Raw genomic sequence first — 21192 nt, 5'->3', positions numbered from 1 at the left:
ATAATACGTAGTGGTCAGTCAGTATATAATACGTTAGGTCCGTCAGTATAATAATACGTAGGTCCGTCAGTATAATATACGTAGGGTCCAGTCAGTATAATAATACGTAGGGTCCGTCAGTATAATAATACGTAGTCCAGTCAGTATAATAATACGTAGGGTCCAGTCAGTATAATACATACGTAGGTCCAGTCAGTATAATAATACGTAGGGTCCAGTCAGTATAATAATACGTAGGGTCCAGTCAGTATAATAATACGTAGGGTCCAGTCAGTATATATACGTAGGGTCCATTCAGTATATAATACGTAGGGTCCAGTCAGTATAATAATACGTAGGGTCAGTCAGTATAATAATACGTAGGGTCCAGTCAGTATATAATACGTAGGTCCAGTCAGTATAATAATACGTAGGGTCCAGTCAGTATAATAATACGTAGGGTCCAGTCAGTATATAATACGTAGGGTCCAGTCAGTATAATAATACGTAGGGTCCAGTCAGTATAATAATACGTAGGGTCCAGTCAGTATAATAATACGTAGGGTCCAGTCAGTATAATAATACGTAGGGTCCAGTCAGTATAATAATACGTAGGGTCCGGTCAGTATAATAATACGTAGGGTCCGGTCAGTATAATAATACGTAGGGTCCGGTCAGTATAATAATACGTAGGGTCCAGTCAGTATAATAATACGTAGGGTCCAGTCAGTATAATAAACTTAGGGTCAGTCAGTATAATAATACGTAGGGTCCAGTCAGTATAATAATACTAGGTCCAGTCAGATAATAATACGTTAGGGTCCAGTCAGTATAATAATACGTAGGGTCCGGTCAGTATAATAATACGTAGGGTCCGGTCAGTATAATAATACGTAGGGTCCAGTCAGTATAAATAATAGTGGTCCAGTCAGTATATAATACGTAGGGTCCAGTCAGTATAATAATATAGGGTCCAGTCAGTATAATATACGTAGGGTCCAGTCAGTATAATAATACGTAGGGTCCAGTCAGTATAATAATACGTAGGGTCCAGTCAGTATAATAATACGTAGGGCCGGTCAGTATAATAATACGTAGGGTCCGTCAGTATAAAATACATAGTGGGTCCGGTCAGTATAATAATACTTAGGGTCCAGGTCAGTATAATAATACGTAGGTCCAGTCAGTATAAAATACGTAGGGTCCGTCAGTATATAATACGTAGGGTCCAGTCAGTATAATAATACGTAGGTCCGTCAGCATATAATACGAGGGTCCGTCAGTATAATAATACGTAGGGTCCAGTCAGTATAATAATACGTAGGGTCCAGTCAGTATAATAATACGTAGGGTCCAGTCAGTATAATAATACGTAGGGTCCAGTCAGTATAATAATACGTAGGGTCCAGTCAGTATAATAATACGTAGGGTCCAGTCAGTATAATACGTAGGGTCCGGTCAGTATAATAATACGTAGGGTCCATCAGTATAATAATACGTAGGGTCCGGTCAGTATAATAATACGTAGGGTCCGGTCAGTATAATAATACGTAGGGTCCAGTCAGTATAATAATACGTAGGGTCCAGTCAGTATAATAATACGTAGGGTCCAGTCAGTATAATAATACGTAGGGTCCAGTCAGTATATACGTAGGTCCAGTCAGTATAATACTATAGGGTCCGTCATATAATAATACGTAGGGTCCAGTCAGTATAATAATACGTAGGGTCCAGTCAGTATAATAATACGTAGGGTCCAGTCAGTATAATAATACGTAGGGTCCAGTCAGTATAATAATACGTAGGGTCCAGTAACTATAATAATACGTAGGGTCCAGTCAGTATAATAATACGTAGGGTCCAGTCAGTATAATAATACGTAGGGTCCAGTCAGTATAATAATACGTAGGGTCCAGTCAGTATAATAATACGTAGGGTCCGTCAGTATAATAATACGATGGTCCAGTCAGTAAAAAAATACGTAGGGTCCGTCAGTATAATAATACGTAGGTCCAGTCAGTATAATAATACGTAGGGTCCGTCAGTATAATAATACGTAGGGTCCGTCAGTATAATAATACGTAGGGTCCGTCAGTAAATAATACGTAGGGTCCAGTCAGTATAATAATACGTAGGGTCCGTCAGTATAATAATACGTAGGGTCCAGTCAGTATAATAATACGTAGGGTCCGGTCAGTATAATAATACGTAGGGTCCGTCATAGATAATACGAGGTCCAGTCAGTATAATAATACGTAGGGTCCAGTCAGTATAATAATACGTAGGGTCCGGTCAGTATAATAATACGTAGGGTCCAGTCAGTATAATAATACGTAGGGTCCGGTCAGTATAATAATACGTAGGGTCCGGTCAGTATAATAATACGTAAGGTCCAGTCAGTATAATAATACGTAGGGCCAGTCAGTAAAATAATACGTAGGTTCCAGTCAGTATAATAATACGTAGGGTCCAGTCAGTATAATAATACGTAGGGTCAGTCAGTATATAATACGTAGGGTCCAGTCAGTATAATAATCGTAGGGTCCAGTCAGTATAATAATACTAGGGTCCAGTCAGTATAATAATACGTAGGGTCCAGTCAGGCATAATAATACGTAGGGTCCATCAGTATAATAATACGTGGGTCCAGTCAGATAATAATACGTAGGGTCCATCATAGTAAAATACGTGGTCGTCAGTATAATAATACGTAGGGTCCGGTCAGTATAATAATACGTAGGGTCCGGTCAGTATAATAATACGTAGGGTCCGGTCAGTATAATAATACGTAGGGTCCGGTCAGTATAATAATACGTAGGGTCCGGTCAGTATAATAATACGTAGGGTCCAGTCAGTATAATAATACGTAGGTCCAGTCAGTATAATAATACGTAGGGTCCAGTCAGTATAAATACGTAGGGTCCGGTCAGTATAATAATACGTAGGGTCCAGTCAGTATAATAATACGTAGGGTCCAGTCAGTATAATAATACGTAGGGTCCAGTCAGTATAATAATACGTAGGGTCCAGTCAGTATAATAATACGTAGGGTCCAGTCAGTATAATAATACGTAGGGTCCAGTCAGTATAATAATACGTAGGTCCAGTCAGTTAATAATACGTAGGGTCCAGTCAGTTAATAATACGTAGGGTCAGTCACGTATAATAATACGTAGGGTCCAGTCAGTATAATAATACGTAGGGTCCAGTCAGTATAATAATACGTAGTGGGTCCAGTCAGTATAATAATACGTAGGGTCCAGTCAGTATAATAATAGCGTAGGGTCCAGTCAGTATATATAATACTTAGGGTCCAGTAGTATAAATAATACGTAGGGTCCAGTCAGTATAATAATACGTAGGGTCCAGTCAGTATAATAATACGTAGGGTCCAGTCAGTATAATAATACGTAGGGTCCAGTCAGTATAATAATACGTAGGGTCGCATTCATATAATAATACGTAGGGTCCAGTCAGTATAATAATACGTAGGGTCCAGTCAGTATAATAATACGTAGGGTCCAGTCAGTATAATAATACGTAGGGTCCAGTCAGTATAATAATACGTAGGGTCCAGTCAGTATAATAATACGTAGGGTCCAGTCAGTATAATAATACGTAGGGTCCAGTTCAGTATAATAATACGTAGGGTCCAGTCAGTATAATAATACGTAGGGTCAGTCAGTAATAATACGTGTAGATTAGTTATTGGACTGTACGACGCTGGCCTGGTGAGGGACTGTAGATTAGTTATGACTGTACGACGCTGGCCTGGTGAGGCTGTAGATTAGTTTTGGACTGTACGACGCTGGCCTGGTGAGGCCTGTAGATTATTATTGGACTGTACGACGCTGGCCTGGTGAGGGACTGTAGATTAGTTATTGGACTGTACGACGCTGGCCTGGTGAGGGACTGTAGATAGTTATTGGACTGTACGACACTGGCCTGGTGAGGGACTGTAGATTAGTTATTGGACTGTACGATGCTGGCCTGGTGAGGGACTGTAGATTAGTTATTGGACTGTACGACACTGGTGGTGAGGGACCTGTAGATTAGTTATTGGACTGTACGATGCTGGAATGGTGAGGGACTGTAATGAGTTATTGGACTGTACGACTGGAAATGGTGAGGGACTGTAGATTAGTTATTGGACTGTACGACACTGGAATGGTGAGGCCTGGTGGGACTGTAGATTAGTTATTGGACTGTACTGACACTGGCCTGGTGAGGGACTGTAGATTAGTTATTGGACTGTACGACGCTGGCCTGGTGAAGGGACTGTAGATTAGTGATTGGACTCGTACGACGCTGGCCTGGTGAGGGACTGTAGATAGTATGGGACTGTACGACGCTGGCCTGCTGGTGAGGGACTGTAGATTAGTTATTGGACTGGTACGACGCTGGTCTGGTGAGGGACTGTAGATTAGTTATTGGACTGTACGACACTGGCCTGGTGAGGGACTGTAGATTAGTTATTGGACTGTACGACGCTGGCCTGGTGAGGACTGTAGATTAGTTCATTGGGACTGTACGATGCTGGCCTGGGAGGGACTGTAGATTAGTTATTGGACTGTACGATGCTGGCCTAGTGAGTGACTGTAGATTAGTTATTGGACTGTACAACGCTGCCTGGTGAGGGACTGTAGATTAGTTATTGGACTGTACGACGCTGGCCTGGTGAGGGACTGTAGATTAGTTATTGGACTGTACGATGCTGGCCTAGTGAGTGACTGTAGATTAGTTATTGGACTGTACGAACGCTGGCCTGGTGAGGGACTGTAGATTAGTTATTGGACTGTACGACACTGGCCTGGTGAGGGACTGTAGATTAGTTATTGGACTGTACAACGCTGGCCTAGTGAGGGACTGTAGATTAGTTATTGGACTGTACGACGCTGGCCTGGTGAGGGACTGTAGATTAGTTATTGGACTGTACAAAGCTGGCCTGGTGAGGGACTGTAGATTAGTTATTGGACTGTACGATGCTGGCCTGGTGAGGGACTGTAGATTAGTTATTGGACTGTACGACACTGGAATGGTGAGGGACTGTAGATTAGTTATTGGACTGTACGACACTGGCCTGGTGAGGGACTGTAGATTAGTTATTGGACTGTACGACGCTGGCCTGGTGAGGGACTGTAGATTAGTTATTGGACTGTACGACGCTGGCCTGGTGAGGGACTGTAGATTAGTTATTGGACTGTACGACGCTGGTCTGGTGAGGGACTGTAGATTAGTTATTGGACTGTACGACGCTGGCCTGGTGAGGGACTGTAGATTAGTTATTGGACTGTACGACGCTGGCCTGGTGAGGGACTGTAGATTAGTTATTGGACTGTACGATGCTGGCCTGGTGAGGGACTGTAGATTAGTTATTGGACTGTACGATGCTGGCCTAGTGAGTGACTGTAGATTAGTTATTGGACTGTACAACGCTGGCCTGGTGAGGGACTGTAGATTAGTTATTGGACTGTACGACGCTGGCCTGGTGAGGGACTGTAGATTAGTTATTGGACTGTACGATGCTGGCCTAGTGAGTGACTGTAGATTAGTTATTGGACTGTACGACGCTGGCCTGGTGAGGGACTGTAGATTAGTTATTGGACTGTACGACACTGGCCTGGTGAGGGACTGTAGATTAGTTATTGGACTGTACAACGCTGGCCTGGTGAGGGACTGTAGATGAGTTATTGGACTGTACAACGCTGGCCTAGTGAGGGACTGTAGATTAGTTATTGGACTGTACGACGCTGGCCTGGTGAGGGACTGTAGATTAGTTATTGGACTGTACAAAGCTGGCCTGGTGAGGGACTGTAGATTAGTTATTAGACTGTACGACGCTGGTCTGGTGAGGGACTGTAGATTAGTTATTGGACTGTACGACGCTGGCCTGGTGAGGGACTGTACAGTTATTGGACTGTACGATGCTGGCCTGGTGAGGGACTGTACAGTTATTGGACTGTACGATGCTGGCCTAGTGAGGGACTGTACAACGCTGGCCTGGTGAGGGACTGTAGATTAGTTATTGGACTGTACGACGCTGGCCTGGTGAGGGACTGTAGATTAGTTATTGGACTGTACGACGCTGGCCTGGTGAGGGACTGTAGATTAGTTATTGGACTGTACGACGCTGGCCTGGTGAGGGACTGTAGATTAGTTATTGGACTGTACGACGCTGGCCTGGTGAGGGACTGTAGATTAGTTATTGGACTGTACGACACTGGCCTGGTGAGGGACTGTAGATTAGTTATTGGACTGTACGATGCTGGCCTGGTGAGGGACTGTAGATTAGTTATTGGACTGTACGACGCTGGCCTGGTGAGGGACTGTAGATTAGTTATTGGACTGTACGACACTGGAATGGTGAAGGACTGTAGATTAGTTATTGGACTGTACGATGCTGGCCTGGTGAGGGACTGTAGATTAGTTATTGGACTGTACGACACTGGAATGGTGAGGGACTGTAGATTAGTTATTGGACTGTACGACACTGGCCTGGTGAGGGACTGTAGATTAGTTATTGGACTGTACGACGCTGGCCTGGTGAGGGACTGTAGATTAGTTATTGGACTGTACGACGCTGGCCTGGTGAGGGACTGTAGATTAGTTATTGGACTGTACGACGCTGGTCTGGTGAGGGACTGTAGATTAGTTATTGGACTGTACGACACTGGCCTGGTGAGGGACTGTAGATTAGTTATTGGACTGTACGACGCTGGCCTGGTGAGGGACTGTAGATTAGTTATTGGACTGTACGATGCTGGCCTGGTGAGGGACTGTAGATTAGTTATTGGACTGTACGATGCTGGCCTAGTGAGTGACTGTAGATTAGTTATTGGACTGTACAACGCTGGCCTGGTGAGGGACTGTAGATTAGTTATTGGACTGTACGACGCTGGCCTGGTGAGGGACTGTAGATTAGTTATTGGACTGTACGATGCTGGCCTAGTGAGTGACTGTAGATTAGTTATTGGACTGTACGACGCTGGCCTGGTGAGGGACTGTAGATTAGTTATTGGACTGTACGACACTGGCCTGGTGAGGGACTGTAGATTAGTTATTGGACTGTACAACGCTGGCCTAGTGAGGGACTGTAGATTAGTTATTGGACTGTACGACGCTGGCCTGGTGAGGGACTGTAGATTAGTTATTGGACTGTACAAAGCTGGCCTGGTGAGGGACTGTAGATTAGTTATTGGACTGTACGATGCTGGCCTGGTGAGGGACTGTAGATTAGTTATTGGACTGTACGACACTGGAATGGTGAGGGACTGTAGATTAGTTATTGGACTGTACGACACTGGCCTGGTGAGGGACTGTAGATTAGTTATTGGACTGTACGACGCTGGCCTGGTGAGGGACTGTAGATTAGTTATTGGACTGTACGACGCTGGCCTGGTGAGGGACTGTAGATTAGTTATTGGACTGTACGACGCTGGTCTGGTGAGGGACTGTAGATTAGTTATTGGACTGTACGACGCTGGCCTGGTGAGGGACTGTAGATTAGTTATTGGACTGTACGACGCTGGCCTGGTGAGGGACTGTAGATTAGTTATTGGACTGTACGATGCTGGCCTGGTGAGGGACTGTAGATTAGTTATTGGACTGTACGATGCTGGCCTAGTGAGTGACTGTAGATTAGTTATTGGACTGTACAACGCTGGCCTGGTGAGGGACTGTAGATTAGTTATTGGACTGTACGACGCTGGCCTGGTGAGGGACTGTAGATTAGTTATTGGACTGTACGATGCTGGCCTAGTGAGTGACTGTAGATTAGTTATTGGACTGTACGACGCTGGCCTGGTGAGGGACTGTAGATTAGTTATTGGACTGTACGACACTGGCCTGGTGAGGGACTGTAGATTAGTTATTGGACTGTACAACGCTGGCCTGGTGAGGGACTGTAGATGAGTTATTGGACTGTACAACGCTGGCCTAGTGAGGGACTGTAGATTAGTTATTGGACTGTACGACGCTGGCCTGGTGAGGGACTGTAGATTAGTTATTGGACTGTACAAAGCTGGCCTGGTGAGGGACTGTAGATTAGTTATTAGACTGTACGACGCTGGTCTGGTGAGGGACTGTAGATTAGTTATTGGACTGTACGACGCTGGCCTGGTGAGGGACTGTACAGTTATTGGACTGTACGATGCTGGCCTGGTGAGGGACTGTACAGTTATTGGACTGTACGATGCTGGCCTAGTGAGGGACTGTACAACGCTGGCCTGGTGAGGGACTGTAGATTAGTTATTGGACTGTACGACGCTGGCCTGATGAGGGACTGTACAGTTATTGGACTGTACGATGCTGGCCTGGTGAGGGACTGTACAGTTATTGGACTGTACGATGCTGGCCTGGTGAGGGATTGTGCAGTTATTGGACTGTACGATGCTGGCCTGGTGAGGGATTGTGCAGTTATTGGACTGTACGATGCTGGCCTGGTGAGGGACTCTACAGTTATTGGACTGTACGATGCTGGCCTGGTGAGGGACTGTACGATGCTGGCCTGGTGAGGGACTGTACGATGCTGGCCTGGTGAGGGACTGTACAGTTATTGGACCATTAACCTGTAGATGACAGGTCATCCTACAGTCATACATTGTGTCAGATAAACAAAATGGTATGTTAACCCTACATTACACTACATTACGCCTTTCATTATACGGTGCATTCAGAATGTATTCAGACCCCTTGACTTTTTCCACATTTTGTTATGTTAGCCTTATTTGAAAAATGTATTTAAATGTTTTTTACCCTCAATCTACTCACAATACCCCAAAATGCCAAAGAACAGGTTTTTAGACATTTTAGCAAATGTATATATATATTTTTTTTTAAACGGAAATACCAAATTTAAATAAGTATTCAGACACTTTACTCAGTACTTTGTTGAAGCACCTTTGGCAGTGATTACAGCCTTAAGTCTTCTTGGGTATGACGCTACAAGCTTGGCAAATCTGTATTTGGGGAGTTTCTCCCATTCTTCTCTGCAGATCCTCTCAAGCTCTGTCAGGTTGGATGGGGAGCGTCGCTGCACAGCTATTTTCAGGTCTCTCCAGAGATGTTCAAGTCTGGGCTCTGGCTGGGCCACTCAAGGACATTCAGAGACTCCTGCGTTGTCTTGGCTGTGTGCTTAGGGTCGTTGTCCTGTTGGAAGGTGAACCTTCACCCCAGTCTGAGGTCCTGAGCGCTCTGGAGCAGGTTTTCCTCAAGGATCTCTCTGTACTTTTCTCAGTTCATCTTTCCCGTCTCCCAGGCCCTGCTGCTGAAAAACATCCCCACATCATGATGATGCCACCCCCATGCTTCACCGTAGGGAATGTGGCAGGTTTCCTCCAGACGTGACACTTGGTATTCAGGCCAAAGAGTTCAATCTTGGGTTCATCAGACCAGAGAATCTTGTTTCTCATGGTCTGAGAGTCTTTAGGTGCCTTTTGGCAAACTCCAAGCGGGATGTCATGTGCCTTTTACTGAGGAGTGGCTTCTGTCTGGCCACTCTACCATAATGGCCTAATTGGTGGAGTGCTGCAGAGATGGTTGTCCTTCTGGAAGGTTCTCCCATCTCCACAGAGGAGCTCTGGAGCTCAGTCAGTGACCATCGGGTTCTTGGTCACCTCCCTGACCAAGGCCCTTCTCCACCGATTGCTCAGTTTGGCCTGGCGGCCAGCTCTAGGAAGAGTCTTGGTGATTCCAAACTTCTTCCATTTAAGAATGATGGAGGCCACTGTGTTCTTGGGGACTTTCAATGCTGCAGAAATTTTTTGGTACCCTTCCTCAGATCTGTGCCTCGACACAATCTTGTCTCGGAGCTCTACGGACAATTCCTTCGACCTCATGGCTTGGTTTTTACTCTGACATGAGCTGTCAACTGTGGGACATTATATAGACAGGTGTGTGCCTTTCCAAATTATGTTCAATCAATTTAATTTACCACAGGTGGACTCCAATCAAGTTGTAGAAACATCTCAAGGATGATCAATGGAAACAGGATGCACCTGAGCTCAATTTCGAGTCTCATAGCAAAGGGTCTGAATATTTATGTAAATAAGGTATTTCTGTTTTTTATTTTTATACATTTGCAAACATTTCTAAACCTGTTTTCACTTTGTCATTATGGGGTATTGTGTGTAGATTGAGGGGGGGGGGGATTTAAAAAAAAAAATCAATTTTAGAATAAGGCTGTAAAGTAACAAAATGGGGAAAAAGTCAAGGAGTCTGAATACTTTCCAAAGGCACTGTATAAGACACTAGCCTGGTCCTACATGGGTTTTAGTTTAGCCAACTCCGTATTATCGTAATGCAACAGTATGGTTGGTTACAACAACACATATACACTGAACAAAAATATTGACGTAAGTATTGGTCCCATGTCTCATTTTATATTTATTATATAGATCCCAGAAATGTTCTACACACGCAAGAGGCTTATTTCTCTCATATGTTGTACACACATTTGTTTACATCCCTGTTAATGAGCATTTCTTCTTTGCCAAGAAAATCCATCCACCTGACAGGTGTGGCATGTCAAAAAAGCTGATTAAACAGCATGGTCATTACACAGGTGCACCTTGTGCTGGGGACAAAAGGCCACTCTAAAATGTGCAGTTTTGTCACACAATACAATGCCACAGATGTCTCAAGTTTTGATGGAGCGTGGCAATTTGGCATGCTGACTGCGGGAATATCCACCAGAGCTGTTGCCAGAGACATTTTATGTGAATTTTTCTACCATAAGCCACCTCCCAACATCATTTTAGAGAATTTGGCAGCACGTCCAACCGGCCTCACAACTGCAGACCACGTGTAACCATGCCAGCCCAGGACCTCCACATCCGGTATTTGCACAACCAAATCATTTCTGCACAAACTGTCCGACGCCGTCTCAGGGAAGCTCATCTGTGTGCTCATCGTCTTCACCAGGGTCTTGACCTGACTGCAGTTCGGCGTCGTCTCCAACTTCAGTGGGCAAATGCTCACCTTCGATGGCCGCTGGCAAACTGGAGAAGTGTGCTCTTCATGGACAAAGTCCAGTTTCAACTGTACCGGGCAGACGGTTAGTATGGCGTTTGTGGGTGAGCGGTTTGCTGATGTCAACATTGTGAACAGAGTGCCCCATGGTGGCGGTGGGGTTATGGTATGGGCAGGCATAAGCTACGGACAACTAACACAATTTTGTATTTTATCGATGGCAATTTGAATGCACAGAGATACCATGACGAGATCCTGAGGCCCATTGTTGTGCCATTCGTCGGCTGCCATCACCTCATGTTTCAGCATGATAACGCAAAGCCCCATGTCGCAAGGATCTGTACACAATTCCTGGAAGCTGAAAATGTCCCAGTTCTTCCATGGCCTGCATACTCACCAGACATGTCACCCATTGAGCATGTTTGGGATGCTCTGGATCAACGTATACGACAGTTAATTCCAGTTCCCGCCAATATAAATCAACTTCGCACAGCCGTTGAAGAGGAGTGGGACAACATTCATAGGCCACAATCAACATCCTGATCAACTCTATGTGAAGGAGATGTGTCGCGCTGCTTGAGGCAAATGGTCACACCAGATACTGACTGGTTTTCTGATCCACGCCCCTAACTTAAAAATAAAAAATGTAATAGGTACACTATCTGTGACCAACCAATTTTAAGGTATCTGTGATCCAACAGATGCATATCTGTATTCCTAGTCATGTGAAATCCATAGATTAGGGCCTAATTAATGTATTTCAATTGACTGATTTTCCTTTTATATAAACTGTAACTCAGTGAAATCTTTGAAATTGTTGCATTTAAATTTGTATTCAGTGTAGTAGGCCTATAGATGTGGGAGTATGCTAGCGTTAAACACAGTTGGCTAATATCTTCTGTTGTCCTACTCATCCTCTTGTTCACAGCCATGAAGAATCATCACAAGTTCTCTTCAGCCAGTGAGGAGGAGAGAGCTCTCATCTACAACTATTCTCCTGTCTTCACAGGTCTAGATGGTATATTTGTGCAAAATTATTACTTTGATTAGATTTAACAATTGATTATAGTCTCTTTAAAAACTGTAAAATAAACTGCATTTGAATTTGAGCTATGATTAGCTGTAAAAAACTGTTTTGGATCAGTGTTTATTGCAGATGTTGCTGTCGGATGATTCTAAAAATGTTACTTTTATTTTTTACTTAGTTTGGAGTCTTTGATGTGTTTTTAAAAATGTTGAAATATATTGGATGTTAAGATATTGTTTTATTAATGGGAAAATATGTACATTCTTACTGCCATTATGACAACATGACTGTAACGTCTGAAAACAGAACGAAACTGCCTGCACACGAATGCAAAAAGTATTCTAAATTAATCTGTTTGTAATGCATTGATAGCACATTTTAGTGCCATCACAATAGTGTTTTTAATTGTTTACTCACCCATGTGTCAAACTAAGGGACAATAAAGTCTGCAAACAAAACCTTGTTGACATTGTTTCTTATATATTGGGGCCAGTCGGCTGGCATCAAGCCATCATCAATATGTGCTTGAATATTCAGATTCATTATACAAGTCCCTCCAGAATGGGGAGGTCATTTCTATAGTATACACTAGATGGCGCAATTGTATAATTTTTCAATATCATATAGGCTACAAGCATTCTGACTTTATGACTGTATATAAGTCCTACCAAAGCAGCATTTCACAAATGTTTATTTTTCCATACATTACATGATACATAGATAACAAAACAGTGAAAAATGAAAACTTACATAAAATAAAAGTTTCACACAAAATAATGTAAATTTATAAAATCAAAATAACAAAGATACATTATACTTCCAAACTTCTCTCCAGCCGACTCTCACTCGGTGTTAGCAATGGAACCTGGGGATAATTCTTATACAAATGACATAGGAGAAACTTGACATTTTAACGCCACTGAGCAGCTCATATGATAGAGACAACAGTACAGGAGCGATACAAGGAGCTGCCCATACACAGACCTACGGCTGGTTTCCAATAAGCCTAGTCCTGGACTACAACACTTTCAATTGAGATTTTCCATTAATAATGACAAAGAGACTGAGTTCAGACCCACCAATCCTGAACATCAGGACCTACTCTGAACATTCCTGGGTCGTGTTCATTAGGGAACGCAATGTAAAATGCTTTAAATTGTTTTTTACGAACGTTTTTGTTATTGGACCAGATCCAAGTAGTCCTTCCCTGATTGTCAGTTTTCTTCCGTTTGGTGCCTAATGAACACAACCCTGGAGAGGTCAACCGTCCAATACATATTTTAAAGAGCACATTGTGGCTATCTGCTTGTCTAGTGCAAAATAAAACAAACAGGAGGGTAAAGTGTTAGTTTAGTACCACAGGAGGTTGCAGAGGGGAAGACAGCTCATAATGTCTGGAATAGAGTAAAGGGAAACCAGGTGTTTTGTTCTGTTCAGGCCATTACTATGAGCCCGTCCTCCCCAAATAAGGTGTCACCAACCACCTGTGTTTAGTAGCTTATCCCTACCATATAAGATTTGACTATTCTTTGGATGATTTCACACACACACACACAACACAGTTTTAGCTTGTATTACGGATTTAAGCGTTTCAAACACTTCTAGGCTAAGCACAGTGTACGCTATGAGAGATGTGAGCCATCTTGGTGATATTAATCTCTCTCAAAAAAGATCTGAGCTCTATAGCTGACTGCAGACTAAAAAACATATCCCACCATTTTGAAGCAGAGACAATACTGTCAGGCAGATAATATATATTTAAACTACAGTATGTCATTAGCTTCAGTGCCTCAGCAGAAATACTAGCAGCATGACTTTACATTCATATTTACAGGCCTTCTACAGTAAATAGCCCAAAACATTATTCGCTGTGCTTATGATAAATTCATATATATATATAATTGTAGGTGGGTTTGTTTTTTTTTATTCAAAGGGAAGCATCATAAATATGTCCAGCCTCTGTTGTTTTGCATCCTGGTTACCAGATGTGATTGTGCTTTAGCCAATCCCTTGTTTGTTACCATGCCACAGCAGCCAGAGATGACTTGCTAAAGCAATCAGATCAGGCAACCAAGCTAGTTATTTTGACAAATCAGTCTTGATTGTAAGGAGGCTGGGAATAATGGACGCTTCCAAATGATTGTGTGACTTTGAACTAAGATCAGTGTGAAACAGACCAGATACAGAGAAGCCATTCCAACTTTACATAATAAAGAATAGCTAGCACAAAGCATTTAACTCTGCATTCAACATGTTAAAATAAATACAATATTCTAACTTCAGTAGTTCAACTACAAACATTCATACACGTCACAGAGGGATACCACCTCTATTCGCTTCAATATCAATGTTTCATTATTCTGAAAAGTCCCTGTAGCTGTACAGTGTTAAGTAATAGATGCTTAGTTGACAAAAAAAAGGACAGTAGAGTAGATAATCCATATCATATAATCATAGTCAATTGATAAAACGTCTAAGTTGCTTTAATAAGTTGTTTAAGTGACTTATGATTACTATACTTCGTCTTTCTGTAATGAACAAAAATATAAACGCAACATGCAACAATTTCAAAGATTTTACTGAGTTACAGTTCATATAAAGGAAATCGGTCAATTTAAATTAATTCGTTAGACCCTAATCTATGGATTTCACATGACTGGGCAGGGGCGCTGCCATGGGTGGGCCTGGGAGGGCATAGGCCCACCCACTTGGGAGTCAGGCCCAGCCAATAAGATTGAGTTTTTCCTCATAAAAGGGCTTTATTACAGACAGAAATACTCCTCAGTTTCATCGCTGTCTGGGTGGCTGGTCTCAGATGATCTCGTGGAGGTCCTGGGCTGGCATGGTTACACGTGGTCTGCGGTTTTCAGGCCGGTTGGACATTCTGCCAAATTCTCTAAAATGACGTTGACGGTGGCTTATGGTAGAGAAATTAACATTCAATTCTCTGGCAAGAGCTCTGGTTTGGAGTGGCCTTTTATTGTCCCCAGCACAAGCTGCACCTGTTTAATGATCATGCTGTTTAATCAGCTTTTTGATATGTCACACCTGTCAGGTGGATGGATTATTTTGTCAAAGGAGAAATGCTCACTAGCAGGACTATAAACAAATTTGTGCACAAAATCTGAGAGAAATAAGCTTTTTGTGTGTATGGAAAATTTCTGGGATTCTTTATTTCAGCTCATGAAACATGGGACCAACACTTTACATGTTGCGTTTATATTTTTGCTCGGTATAATTTGACAGCCGATGCATTCACAAGTTTCACAACACTGATGATTTGTGTCTTCATCGTGAGTACTCTTTCTAGCCTAGTCCGACGCCCAGATCTGTTTGTGCTATCTTGCCACGCCAAATGTGACAATGACCATAGAAGTTGGCAAGACACACATACAGATCTGGACCCGGGCTACCTTTTCCACCCTCCTTCTCCTCTTCCACTCTTCTTCTCTCTACTAAAGGTGAGTATCCTCTTCCATATTATCCTCTTCCTTCCCTCCAGGTTTGTTGACCAGGACCTGCCAGCCACTACTCCCTCCCTCCCCCCCAGACCCAGCCGTCAGTCCGTTGGCGTGGCGATGTTTCTTCTCCTGCATCTCTGGCTGCCCCCCCCCGTCACTCGTCACATCCAGGGTAGGGTTGTCATGGCAGCCGTTCTCCACAAAATGGAATTCCTCGCCTCGAGTCTTGGGAGGGCAAAGAGAAGAAAGAGGAGAAGTTTTTACATAATCAAAACATAACGTTTGAAATAATTGAGCGTGGGGACTCCCGAGTGGCGCAGTGGTCTAAGGCACTGCATCGCAGTGCTAGCTGTGCCACTAGAGATCCTGGGTTTGAGTCCAGGCTCTGCCGCGACCAGGAGACCCATGGGGCGGCGCACAATGTTGTGCACAATTGGCCCAGCGTCGTCCGGGTAGGGGAGGGTTTGGCCGGCACTAGCGACTCCTGTGGCGGGCCGTGCACACTGACACGGTCACCAGGTGTACGGTGTTTCCTCCGACACATTGGTGTGGCTGGCTTCCGGGTTAAGCGGGCATTGTGTCAAGAAGCAGTGCGGCCTGGCAGGGTCGTGTTTCGGAGGACGCACGGCTCTCGACCTTCGCCTCTCCTGAGTCCGTACGGGAGTTGCAGCGATGGGACAAGACTATAACTACCAATTGAATACCACAAAATTGGGGGACGAAAAGGCTAAAAATAATACATTTATAAGAAATGAAATAATTGACGAGTAACAACCACACCATCATAATTCATCCTTACAGTCATAAAGCTATTAATCAATCAATGAATTAATCAATACCATTTATCAAATAATAACAATCAATGAATTAATCAATACCATTTATCAAATAATAACAATCAATGAATTAATCAATACCATTTATCAAATAATAACAATCAATGAATTAATCAATACCATGTTATTCATTTAGCCCTTTTCTTTACAACCACATTGTCACAAAGTGCTTTACAGCACTACAGTAAATCTACACCTACCATAGTCTTGATCTTAGGCAGGCGTCTCTGCAAGAAGATATAGATGAGACCAGATGCGATGATGACCACACAGACAGAACCTATGATCACCAGGACCACGAACAGCTTCCCGTAGTCACTACGAGTCTGACTGGGTCTGGAGTGACAGGTACTAGCACTGCTGTAGTTCTGGATACCGATCTGGAACCAGACACACGGAACAGTTCCGTTTCATTCAGACAGATTAATTACTAGCCTGGTCCCAGATGTGCTGCAATGTGTTGTTTAAAAAAATAACATCTGTTTATACTTCGGACGGAGACCAGGCTGACCAATTTACAACCTTACACAGAGTCAGACGGATCAGAAGGATCATATTACAACCTTACATAGAAACAGAAGGATCTTACCTCGTGTAAACCTCTCCTGATTTCTCCTAACATTGACAACATATCCTTGGTGGCAATAACTCCTAAAAGACAGTCAGAAATCACACAAACATTTTTTACTAAATAGCACACAAGTGAGCAACCGCCTGAGACAATACAGTGTTGGAGACATCTACATCTTCATATCATTTGACGAAGTTTGGCTCAGGATCACATATTTCACAGTATTTCTATGAAACCTAGGTTTGAGAGCTTGACTGCAATGAGAAAGTGGGCCCCAGCTCTCTCTGATTTATCTGGTACCGTGTTCGCTGGCCAGTGTGATGAGCAGCTGGTGGTCCTGTCTGGTGGGTTTAGAGAGAGAGATGAGCCAGGAGCCCTGAGGACTGTTCATCTTCCTAGAGAAGGCCGTCTCTAGCAGCTCCAAGAGCCGGTCTCCACTCTCCACACGGAACTCATCCTGAACATAACACAACAGGAGAGGTCAGAGGTTACAGTGAAAAACAATGGGGCATCAGGTGGCCTGGCTGTTGTCAGATCGATTTGGTTTGTGCTGTCGTTAGTATAGAGGATCTAGCTGAAACGAGGACAGGAGAATAAGGTGGAAACAAACCGACAGACAAAATATGCAACTGTTTAACATACAAAATGATATTCTGTGGAAAAAAAGAGAAAGTTGGGTGGTGATGACTCACGCTGTATGGAATAAATCAACATTCTATCTGCCTGCCAACTATGCTGTTGAACTAATCATGCTCCTTTGAGGAGCTGCTGTTTTTGTGGATCGGAGGGTTTCTTGTCTTCCTCTCTGCTGGGTACTTGTTATTACTCTGCAGCGGTTGGCGTGACAACCAAAAAGGTCACTGATTATAATTGCACGGCTTTGTGTTGTTTCCATGGTGACGGAGGACTCTTGGGTGATGGAGGGGGATGATTTGATTTAGATTTATTAGGATCCCCATTAGCCGACTCCAACGGCAACAGCTAGTCTTACTGGGGTCCGACACAACGAAAAAGACATTACAGACAAAAGAGGATGGAGAAGAGGGGGGTGGAGGTGGAGAGGAGGGGGGGTGAGGGGGATGAGGGTGGGGGGTGGAAAGGAGAATGTTGTAAACCGACTGTCAGAGGAAAGAAATGGCTCCTGGGTTGTCTCACAGTGAAAGGGCTCCTGGGTTATCTCACAGTGAAAGGGCTCCTGGTTGTCTCACAGTGAAAGGGCTCCTGGGTTGTCTCACAGTGAAAGGGCTCCTGGGTGTCTCCCAGTGAAAGGACTCCTGGGTTGTCTCACAGTGAAAGGGCTCCTGGGTGTCTCCCAGTGAAAGGGCTCCTGGGTTGTCTCACAGTGAAAGGGCTCCTGGGTTGTCTCACAGTGAAAGGGCTCCTGGGTTGTCTCACAGTGAAAGGGCTCCTGGTTGTCTCCCAGTGAAAGGGCTCCTGGGTTGTCTCACAGTGACAGGGCTCCTGGGTTGTCTCCCAGTGAAAGGGCTCCTGGGTTGTCTCATAGTGAAAGGGCTCCTGGGTTGTCTCACAGTGACAGGGCTCCTGGGTTGTCTCACCGTGAAAGGGCTCCTGGGTTGTCTCACAGTGAAAGGGCTCCTGGGTTGTCTCACAGTGACAGGGCTCCTGGGTTGTCTCACAGTGACAGGGCTCCTGGGTTGTCTCACAGTGACATGGCTCCTGGGTGTCTCCCAGTGAAAGGGCTCCTGGGTGTCTCACAGTGAAAGTGCTCCTGGTTGTCTCACAGTGAAAGGGCTCCTGGGTTGTCTCACAGTGACAGGGCTCCTGGGTTGTCTCACAGTGAAAGGGCTCCTGGGTTGTCTCACAGTGAAAGGGCTCCTGGGTTGTCTCCCAGTGAAAGGGCTCCTGGGTTGTCTCACAGTGAAAGGGCTCCTGGGTTGTCTCCCAGTGAAAGGGCTCCTGGGTTGTCTCACAGTGAAAGGGCTCCTGGGTGTCTCACAGTGAAAGGGCTCCTGGGTTGTCTCACAGTGAAGGACAACAATGGAGCTGTCTGGATCTATAGCCTGGTTAGACCAGAATGTACGCTACACTCACTATAGTTTCACTACTGTTCAGGCTGGTTTAACCAGGCTACCATCTAATGGCATCCCATCATGCCCTATTGATTCAATTACAGATTTACGAAATCAGAACATTTCCCAACGAATGATTCTAAGAAACATCAGCAATACAAGTGCTGCAATATTACGGTCCTAAAATATCTTTATGACGTCACCTGGTGGCTAGACACGTTGTGGTACTCACACAGTCAACGTTGTCTGACATGTTGAGGATGACGTAGCCCTTCCCAGCCAGATCGCTCCAGTCCACACAGATCACCTGGTGGTTACATTAAGAGAGGAGGTGAAAGGGAGTTAGTAAGAGGCTGTCAAAACAATCACAAACTTCTAAATATATGGAGCTGAGTGATACACAGTTCCATAGTGTGACCGATTGGGTTCAAGAATGCCGAACTCAAGTTTGGGCCATACCTCAGGGGGTTAACAAGTCTTCAGGAAAGGCTAGTCCTCATGATCATAGTTTACTGAACCACCTCTACTACATTAGAGATTAGACATACTACTGAACCACCTCCACTACATTAGAGATTAGATTTACTACTGAACCACCTCTACTACATTAGAGATTAGACATACTACTGAACCACCTCCACTACATTAGAGATTAGACATACTAGTGAACTACCTCTACTACATTAGAGATTAGACATACTACATTAGAGATTAGACATACTACTGAACCACCTCTACTACATTAGAGATTAGATTTACTACTGAACCACCTCTACTACATTAGAGATTAGACATACTACTGAACCACCTCCACTACATTAGAGATTAGACATACTAGTGAACTACCTCTACTACATTAGAGATTAGACATACTACTGAACCACCTCTACTACATTAGAGATTAGATTTACTACTGAACCACCTCTACTACATTAGAGATTAGACATACTACTGAGCCACCTCTACTACATTAGAGATTAGACATACTACTGAACCACATTAGAGATTAGACATACTAATGAACTACCTCTACTACATTAGAGATTAGACATACTACATTAGAGATTAGACATACTACATTAGAGATTAGACATACTACTGAACCACCTCTACTACAGTAGAGATTAGACATACTACTGAACCACCTCTACTACATTAGAGATTAGACGTACTACTGAACCACCTCCACTACATTAGAGATTAGACATACTACTGAACCACATTAGAGATTAGACATACTACTGAGCCACCTCCACTACATTAGAGATAAGACATACTACTGAACTACCTCTACTACATTAGAGATTAGACATACTACATTAGAGATTAGACATACTACATTAGAGATTAGACATACTACATTAGAGATTAGACATACTACATTAGAGATTAGACATACTACTGAACCACCTCTACTACATTAGAGATTAGACATACAACTGAGTCACCTCTACTACATTAGAGATTAGACATACTACATTAGAGATTAGACATACTACATTAGAGATTAGACATACTACATTAGAGATTAGACATACTACATTAGAGATTAGACATACTACATTAGAGATTAGACATACTACTGAACCACCTCTACTAAATTAGAAATTAGACATACTACTGAACCACATTAGAGATTAGACATACTACTGAACCACCTCCACTAGATTAGAGATTAGACATACTACTGAACCACATTAGAGATTAGACATACTACTGAACCACCTCTACTACATTCGAGATTAGACTTACTACTGAACCACCTCTACTACATTAGAGATTAGACATACTACTGAACCCACTCTACTACATTAGAGATTAGACATACTACTGAACCACCTCTACTACATTAGAGATTAGACATACTACTGAGCCACCTCTACTACATTAGAGATTAGACATACTACTGAACCACCTCAGCTACATTAGAGATTAGACATACTACTGAACCCACTCTACTACATTAGAGATTAGACATACTACTGAACCACCTCCACTACATTAGAGATTAGACATACTACTGAACCACCTCTACTACATTAGAGATTAGACATACTACTGAACCACCTCCACTACATTAGAGATTAGACATACTACTGAACCACATTAGAGATTAGACATACTACTGAGCCACCTCCACTAAATTAGAGATTAGACATACTACTGAACCACCTCTACTACATTAGAGATTAGACATACTACTGAACCATCTCTACTTCTACTACATTAGAGATTAGACATACTACTGAACCACCTCCACTACATTAGAGATTAGACATACTACTGAGCCACCTCTACTACATTAGAGATTAGACATCCT

General features: G+C 43.4%; 1 protein-coding gene across 1 annotated transcript in view; it reads right to left on the bottom strand.

The window, feature by feature from the left end:
• Positions 1–12395, bottom strand: part of LOC120020108 (sarcolemmal membrane-associated protein-like) — a 93228-nt gene extending 80833 nt beyond the window's left edge. Inside the window, exon 1 of the mRNA XM_038963558.1 lies at positions 12392–12395. Within this exon, the coding sequence (XP_038819486.1) occupies positions 12392–12395 (4 nt within the window). The remainder of the gene's footprint in view (positions 1–12391) is intronic.
• Between the last annotated feature and the right edge of the window lie 8797 nt (positions 12396–21192).

The sequence above is a fragment of the Salvelinus namaycush genome, chromosome 2 (assembly GCF_016432855.1).
Source record: "Salvelinus namaycush isolate Seneca chromosome 2, SaNama_1.0, whole genome shotgun sequence".
NCBI lineage: Eukaryota > Metazoa > Chordata > Actinopteri > Salmoniformes > Salmonidae > Salvelinus > Salvelinus namaycush.
This window is presented reverse-complemented; position numbering and strand designations above follow the sequence as displayed.